At 39.7% G+C, this 9,058-nt stretch overlaps 1 protein-coding gene across 1 annotated transcript; it reads left to right on the forward strand.

The window, feature by feature from the left end:
- The first annotated feature begins 1,413 nt into the window (after positions 1-1,413).
- LOC133844848 (histidine-rich glycoprotein) lies at positions 1,414-2,362 on the forward strand. Its single transcript, XM_062279113.1, has 2 exons — positions 1,414-1,499; positions 1,561-2,362. Exons 1-2 carry the CDS (start codon positions 1,494-1,496, stop codon positions 2,224-2,226), a joined length of 672 nt encoding a protein of 223 aa, XP_062135097.1. The 5' UTR covers positions 1,414-1,493; the 3' UTR covers positions 2,227-2,362.
- The last annotated feature ends 6,696 nt before the right edge of the window (positions 2,363-9,058 follow it).

Below are 9,058 nucleotides of genomic sequence, written 5' to 3' on the forward strand. Positions count from 1 at the left end.
TCTTTCGGCAACAATTTTTGTAGTACAAATTAAATAAATTGAAGATACAAAATTCTTCATTCTTAAATTCATAATCAATATAAATTAAGCGCATTTTTTAGAATCATTTAAAATACGAATGAATATAAAAAAATGGTATCTTCTTCATTGCTTTGAAAATAAAATAAATATTTAAGAACACCTATATCAACAACATTTTGACGCCTCAAGAATCGTGCTTATTTTAGTAGCTATTTTTGGCAACATAAATACAAAGTTGGCAATTGAGCTGAAGCTAAATCTGTCATTTGACACAACCAATTGACAACAATATTAATTAAAAAATCAATAATCATATATATCTCTCGCTCTTTCCGCAACAATTTTATGTAATACAAATTAAATGAACTCAAATACAAAATTCTTCTTTCTTCAGTTCATAAACAATATAAAATAAATGAATTTTTAAGAATCACTTAGGATTCGAATGAATAAAAAAATAGTATCTTCTTCATTGCTTTGAAAATAAAATAAATATTTAAGAACACTTATATCAACAACATTTTGACGCCTCAAGAATCGTGCTTATTTTAGTAGCTATTTTTGGCAGCACATGAACAAGTACAAAAAGTTGGCAATTGAGCTAAAGCTGAAGCTGAAGCTGTCATTTGGCACTTTCGATTGACAACACCCACAACCACGAAGTGTGCTTGGGTGATTATTGTTGTTAACACATTTGTGTGAGTATATATAAATAGTAGTTTTCAATCTTTTTTGGCAAATTTCGCACGTAGTCGCTATGAATTTTGTATGCCCCATGCAAATCGTGTGAATCGATTTTGTTGGCCATTATAAGAAAAAAAACAACGATACTGTTAATACTGCATAGTATGAATCGGAGTAGGAATGTTGGTCAGCTGGCTAACGCTTTCACTGGGTAAAACAGATTGCCAAATTGGTTGCAAAATGCAATTTGGGAAGTGCATAAAGTGGGAGGAGGAGGAGGAGGAGGAGGGAGAAATGGCCTTGCCAGCAATTGACCATAATCGAGCCGAACGCAACTCATTTGCTTGTTGGTCATGCGATTGGCCATAAAATTATGACATGACCGGACGAGTGTTTAGGCCGTCAGCCACCTGGAAAAGGTTTATTGACTGCACTCTGAGCTTTTTACATAATGAGCAGTGGCACCTTTCAAATGTGACGACAACATAAAACTCATTGAGAATGCAGAGCACGACTCAACAACACACACATCACTTTCATTGCTTGTTGCGATTTTCGATAGGGCTTTGGCTTTTGGTTTTGATTTTGGTTTTGGGGGATTGACCAGTGGCTGCTCCAGGGCAGCACGTGATGTTGGCCAATAATTGCAATTGTCAGCTGGCTATAAAATGCGTGGGCATTGCTGGATTAAAGCACAGTTCACAGCGACAACAGCAGCAGCACACACAAGTGTCTCACCGACAACCTTAACTTTTGGATTAACTCAACCTAAGCGTGAAATCTCCATAATGAAGGTGAGCAACAGGATAACCCTTCAACTAAAGATCGGTTACAACCAAGTGATCTCTTCCTTAGTTCTTCATCTGCACCTTGGCTTTGTTGGGCGTGGCTCAGGCTGGTTTGCTGCCCCATCTGGAGCACGAACATCATCATGAGGATCTGCCACACTATGTGGACAGCGATATTCATCACTCGGATGGCATTCACCTCGGCCACAGCTCGGCCATCGTGCTCGATGGTGCCGATCATCATGTGGACGCCGTGCCCCATCCAGTCTACCATCATGATGGCTACGCAGCTCACCTGGATCACCACGATGTCCATCACGATGTGCACCATGCTCATGTCCATGCCCCAGCCAAGATTGTGAGTCACGAGCCCATTCACGAGGTGGCGCCAGTGCATCATGTGCACAAGGTGGTGCACGATGAACCCCATCACTTCCTGCACTACCGCAACCCCGTGGTCGATCACCACATCATCCACAACGATGCGCACATCGATGAACATCATCATGCCCACCACGCCGATCTGCATCACTATGCTCACTCGGCTCCGTTGGTGCATCATCATCATGCCGCTCCCCTGGTGCATCACCATCACTCGCACGCCGCCGTCGTCCACAAGACCATCGTGCCCGCCCACCTTGATGTGCACAGCCATGCCAACTTGCTGTCCTTTGCCAAACACCATTTGCATGGCAAATATGGCAAGGTGAGGATCACTGAGACTCATTACTGAGAGAGATTTCCCCCCCAAAAGCATTCCATCCAAAACTTAAACACACTTTAACACAATCAACTGCATGACGACGCTTTCATAGCTAATTTATTACGGACAACGTTTAGTTTGTAGTGCTCGAATAAAAACGGGTTGTTTTTTACCATAAACTCATTCTCTTAATACCCGCTACCCTTAGGGTAGAAGGTTATTATAACTTTGTGCCTCCAGGAAATGTAAGTAACAGGTAGAACAAGGCATCCCGACCCCATAAGGCATATATAGTCTTGATCAGCTTCAACAGCAGAGGCGATATAGCCATGTCCTTCTGTCTGTCCGTCGGTAGAAACATCTAGTTGCTTAGTTGCTTTGACTGGCAATTTGGTATATGGCAATCTATGGTATACTATATCAATATACCAAATATAGCCTTTGGTATATTTTTTACTACTTTTGTGATATATTAATGGTTTATTTTAAAGTTAAAATTGCATTGTTTTGCTTGCATGTAGTACTATACCAACATACCTTTGGTATATTTTTAGTATTTTTGCAGAATATTCATTTGGTAGATTTTAAAGGTAGTGTCACATTATTTCGTTTGCATTTAGAATTATACTAAAATACCAAATATATCCTTTGGTATATTTTTACTATTTTTGTAATATATTAACAGTGTACTTTAAAGTTAAAATTGCATTGTTTTACTTCCATGTAGTATTATATGTACCAACACATCTTTGGTATATTTTTAGTATTTTTGCGGAATATCAATTGGGTAGATTTTATAGTTAATACCACATTGTTTTGATTCAATTTGGTATTATACCAATATACCAAAAATATCATTTAGTATATTTTTAGTATTTTAGCGGAATATTCATTTTTTTGGGTTTTAAAGTTATTACCGCACTGTGTTGTTTGTATGTAGTACTACACCAACATACCAAAAAAAAAAGCCTTAGGTATATTTTTAGTATTCTTGCGGTATATTAAATTGGTAGATCTTAGTATTAATACCGCATCTTTCATTGAACATGGATAGCGGGTATCTTACTGTCGAGCACACTCAACCGCTTTCCTTCTTATTTTCTCTCTCTCTCTAGAGTCCTGGTCCCCTCTAGCCGCCTCTCCTGGGGCAGCTCATCAAATCACTCAGTGGCCACTCAACAAGGCAGCATAATACATCAAGCTGCGCGAGCCAAAGTAATTTACTTGCAATTTAAAGATAAACAGGCGCGATAATGTCTACAAAGCATAAACGTGAGTTGACGCCTACAATAGCTGTAGCAGTGGCAGTGGCAACGTTGCACTCTCGTTGCAGTGTTGCAGTGTTGCAACGTTGAAGGCACAAGCCATACATCATCGCACTATCGCCACAACCGCAGAGAGTGAAGGTGTTGCTGCTGCCGTTGCCGTTGCTGTTGCTGCTGCTGCTGTTCGCTTCCTCACGCTGAAGCGTTGCATCGTGCAACGTGCCTGCCACTTGCAACAGCAGCAGCAGAAGCAGCACTCTTGGAACAATTGCAAAGTGGCGAGCACGAAGCCAACGCGGTGCAGTCGACCCTGACAAACGCAAACTGCAAAGACTGTGAGACTTAGGGCGTCGTGTCCAACTGCATGTCCACGGGGCCAAAAGCGCATGCGCAACACGTGGCTGCCTCGCAGTGCCTCACAACAACAACTCTCACACCCTTTCTACCGTTCCCTATTTCCCTATTTCCAAGTGCAGCCAAGCGATCGCTGCAATTTTCCAGTCGTGCGGCAGCTGAGCGCGTGCCGCGCTCATTTTCATTTTCATTGGGAAGCGAAGGGAACGAGGGAAATTAGACTTAAGCTCGAGCCTCGAGTTTGTCATAGCCAAAGCGTGGAGAGACATTTTACGTATGCGCAGCTAACCGATAAATAGTTTCCCTTCATAACGAATAATTATCGAGGTGACAGATTTATGGGATTATTTAAATTGAAAGTCCACCTCAAGAGATTATGATCAGAAATATTCATGTAAATGCAACATTAATTGGAGATACCAAACCAGATTCGATCTTAATCTTTTTTTAATTTTCTGTAAATAAACAATATGTTTCTTTCATCTATGAAGTGTCAAATAAATTCACTTTCGACGAGTATTAGAGACTTCAAATGGAGAGCTTACACCCAATTTTGAATAAAGCAAATGCCACAGAAAGTTTGAAATACTGCAATAAGATTATTAACTATTTCATATTTTTTATGAAGTATTTAAGTGGAGCTTAACAAGATATTACAAATTGTAAATATCTTAAGCAGGCAATAAAATTTTACGGCTTGAAATTAGCATTTATTCAGCAAAAAAGTATTGAAATTCTGTTTTGAACTGCGTTAAAAATAATAATAGTTTTTAGGTATTCTTAAATCTTGATTATACTTTCTTTATACTTAAAGTCTCACCTGATAAAATAAAACAAAAAATATTTCATTCAAACAAAATACTTTTAATACTTTAACAAATTAAGGAATAAAATTGCTTAGAAATACTTAGGCTCAATTAAACCACAACTGCAAAACTTGATTACTTGATTCACCTTTCTGTTTTACTTAGCTTCAATATGCAAATCGGTGTAGCAACTCACACTAACATATAATGACAGCCGTCTAACAACCTGATCAATTCGAGGTAGCCTCTCTGAGGAGTGAGTGTGCAAATATTACTGACTAAATGGCCAACAAATTCAGAAATCGCGAACTCTGCTCTTTGTCAACATTTTTTTTTTTTGTTGCCTGGACAACGGCGAGACAACAAACATCTTCGTTCATTGCTGTTGCAACATTGTTAATGTTGCTAACGCCAGCAAAATCGTGCTGCTCGAATCTAAACCAAACGCATCACGATTTTTGCTTCTCCTTTTTTTTTCTTCTTTTAGCTGTTTGTTTTGTTATTGGCCATTTGGTTGCCTTGTCGTGCGTTGCGTTCGAATGTGGCAGGCAATGAGCGTCAAATGTGCCGCACGTTGCAATGACTTTGCAACAGCAACAGCAACTCCAGCTCAACACCTGCCAAAAAATCGCATATACAATAAATCACAAAAAAAATCGTCAAATTTATTTATATTTTTTTATTTTGTTGCTGATGGTTGTTGATAGTCGTTGTTGTTGGGGTTGTTGCTGTTGGCGCAGAAGAAGCTGTCAAAAAACGTTGATGCGTAAAACACCCGCAACCGCCGGCCGCTTCGGTTTGCCGATCGTCGTTTCGCTACGATTAAAGCCAGCCTAGTGTGGCAATGCTAATGGCTAAGATACACAGAAGTTTGGGTGTCCGCGTGATGGCACTTGCTTCAAGCTGTTGCTGCTGGAGATGGCAGTTGGAGTTGGAGATGGAGTTGAAGTTGGAAGTTGGTAGTTGGTAGTCAGACAATGCCACAGTTTATATTGCGAGTGGCTTGGCCTGGTCATTAGCAGCATTGCAGCTGCAACTGCAACTGACGCCGAGGCGGTGTAACTACAGTAGCCACTCAACGGGGCAGGCAGCAACAGAAGCAACAGTAACAATTGCAGACTGAGCCGAGTGCCGTCTCTCAACTCTCGACTGCCGTCGTCTGCTTGGCAGCGTAATTGTGTTAAAAATTACTCAGGCATCTTAATCACTTTGGTAAATATTTTGCTTGCCAGCTCGGCAGCTCGGCATCAGCAGCAGCAGCAGCAATGAACGAGGTTAATGCGCTGCAGCTGCAACACACCAGCAGCGTCGTCGCAAATGTTGCAAGCAGCAAGGCAGCTCCTCTGCCACTTTTCGAGATGTGGGTGTGCGTGTGTTGTTTCCTGGCATATAATAAGTACGAGCCAGCATAAGCCAAACATGCAAAAAGTCCAAGACGTTCGTTCAATCCTCTGCCAAGTTTTCATTCATGAAATTGGCCAGATTGTCCAGCAGCAGCAGCAGCAGCAACAGCATCATAACGAAACGAAACGGGGGCGGGCTGCGGTGGCTAGTTGATTGCATGTTCGAGCTCAGTTCATTTTCAACAGCATCAAGGATCAAATGCATTAAATACGAGACGTTGTCCGCATCGGATGTTGCTACAACAACAACAGCAGCAACCACGTTGTTATTGCTGCTGCTGCCGCCGCTTTATCGGGCATGCTCATCTCTGTAAGGCGGCAGCCGGTTGAGTTGCAGGTCCTCGACAAAAGGCGGGTGGCGCACCTGCGGCAAACTGCTTTGCAATTATTACGTTTTGTTTTTGCTCTCGTTGTTGTTGTTGCTGTTGTTGTTGTTGTTGTTACTCTCTCGTCGCTGTTGCTGCCGGCCCCAAAGGCGATGGCGATGGCGATGGCGACGATGCTATGCTAAATAAAGCTGGCGAGAAGCTGCCCTTCTTTCGATGTGGCTTTGATGATGTTGCTGGCAGCTTCTGTTGAACTGTCTTTGTCTGTGTCTGTGTGTGCTACACTTTCTCTCTCACACACTCACACTCACTCAGCTGGGCATCATAATTTAGCTGCAATCATCATTATCGTTGTCCGGGCTCAGAGATTCCTTGGCCCCAGTAAAACGCCCGCACGTACTCATTTTGGCATATTTTTTTTGCAGTTTCGTTTTGTTGCATCGAGGGGCAGCAGCAACAAATTGCAATTGGTTGCTTGGTTGGCAAACTTCAGGCAGCGGGCAAGGCAACAACTGTCAGGCAGTCAGTCATTCAGTCAACCTGAAATTCTGTAAGTCAAGCAGTCAGTGAGTCTATCATTCAGTCAGTCACAGTGCGCAAAGTTGCCAGCAATTTGCTCAAATAAAAACGTAAAAACAAAATGCAGCCAGGAAGCTGAGTTGAACTGAACTGATGTTGCTGTTGCTGCTGCTGCGCATGCGTCTTTGGCAGCATATAATTGTCTTGGGCGAGCGAGGATGCTCTCGAAGAGATCTGTAGCGTTGATGCCACAGAGCCACACAGCTGTGTTGCTGCCACTGCTGCCACTGCCACAGCAGCTACTGCTGCTGCTGCTGCTGCTGTCCATGTCCGGCGGCAATTGTAATTACCGCAGTTGCGCCTCCCGTCGTCCGTCTTGGCCAACGCCTTCGCCATTGCCATTGCCTGGACAAATGCGCAGTAGCTTGGCATTTCAGTTACGCCTGCAGTTTGTTATTACGCGCATTATTTCTGCAGCCCTTTTGCTGCCACCGACTGCCACCTTCCCCTCCTCCACTCCTCCACCATTCCTTCCATCGCGATGGTGCAGCCCCTCCATAATCTCCACTGATTGCATTCAACTAAACACCGCCGGCCAAATGCATTTGCATTATTTTCGCATTCCAAACCGAAACTAAAAAAAAATGCCAAAATGAAACTCAGCTGCATAATTTTGTTTTCCTTTTTATTTTTATTTTTTATTTTATTTATTTATTTTTAAGATTTTTTGATTTAAGATCGGGTTGCGGGCTCCAAATATTGTTTGAAAAGTGTCCTAGTTTAGTTTCGTTGTAATTGTGAAAAAACTAATTTGCGTATAATACAATATAGATTATTCATAATTTAGTTAAATTTGTTAATAATTTTTACGAAATGTGACATGCAGTAGAAATGATTTATGAATCTAGATCCAAGAGTTTAGATCATTACTAATTTTTTGTTTTATTTTTTTTATGTATTTCGATTGAGTCCTAGTCAATGTTAAAGTAATTTTATATTTTATTCAAGTTTTTCTTGGGCTGCTAAGGATTGTCGATATAGACCACAAACAAACAATGTTTTGGGTCTGAGAATTAAATTAATCTAACTAAGCACAAGTTTACATAGCACCATAAAAGAAGACGGATTAACTTCTGCACCTTAAAAGAGAAACTAACTAACTAACTAGAAAGATCGACGAACCGATCTTTATAAACGTTTTAGATTAACGTTCACAAATGATATCGGAAATAGCATGGAAGTAATTTGATTTTGTTCTCAACTAATATCACAATGTTGCTCACTGATTATTAATATTATTTGCATTGCTTATGTTAAACTAAATTCTATTATAAGTAAATTTTTGAATATTTCATATTATTTTGCATTAATCTTTGATTCGCATTCTTAAGTTCTAAAAGGCAAATGTAAGCTAAGAGTTTGAAAAAGTCTTTCTTTTTGTTGATAAATATCAATTAATTATTGCTTTAATTTACATATTTCTTTTTTTCGTGTATTTATTAGGTAAAATTCGAAAAGCGTTATAAAAATATTTTGTTGAAGCGATTTAAGTAAAATGTATTTCGTTATTCGATTGATTAAACTTTTTTTTTCTCATTTTTAAAAGATTTTCTGGACTTTAGTTTTAATTGTTTTTTTTGTCTCGTTTTTTGTTTTTCAGTTTTAGTAAATGGAGCTTGATAAAAATACTTTTAGTTTTGTGCTTATAAAGCAGCATTTAATGCTTAAATCTTTAACTTCTCAGAAGCATTAAGTTGAAAATTGTTTAGACTTATTATTCAGTTAAAAATATGGTACGTATGCCTGGTAAATAGTTGTTATCTATGTAGTAAGTATAATATTAGTATAATTTTAGTATTAGTCAAAAATGTGATCGCTGCAAAAATCGCACAATTTACAATGCAATAAGACAAATGTGTGAACGTCAGATATTAAAAATATCTGCGCGTATATATAATATTATATATCTAGTATAACTATGTATCTACAATGTCAATATCCATAACTCATGAGAGTCCAATGCGTATCGTATCAAAAATTGGGTTTTTAAGGCACTTCCGTGTGACGGAAATATACTAAATATACATTTACAATAACTGTCTTCCATTCTGTCTGTCTTCTCTTTCTGTCTCTCTCTGTCTTTCGGTCTGTCGTCTGCAACATTTTATATACACTTTGTGCATATTTAT

Source organism: Drosophila sulfurigaster, chromosome 3 (genome assembly GCF_023558435.1).
Source record: "Drosophila sulfurigaster albostrigata strain 15112-1811.04 chromosome 3, ASM2355843v2, whole genome shotgun sequence".
Lineage (NCBI taxonomy): Eukaryota > Metazoa > Arthropoda > Insecta > Diptera > Drosophilidae > Drosophila > Drosophila sulfurigaster.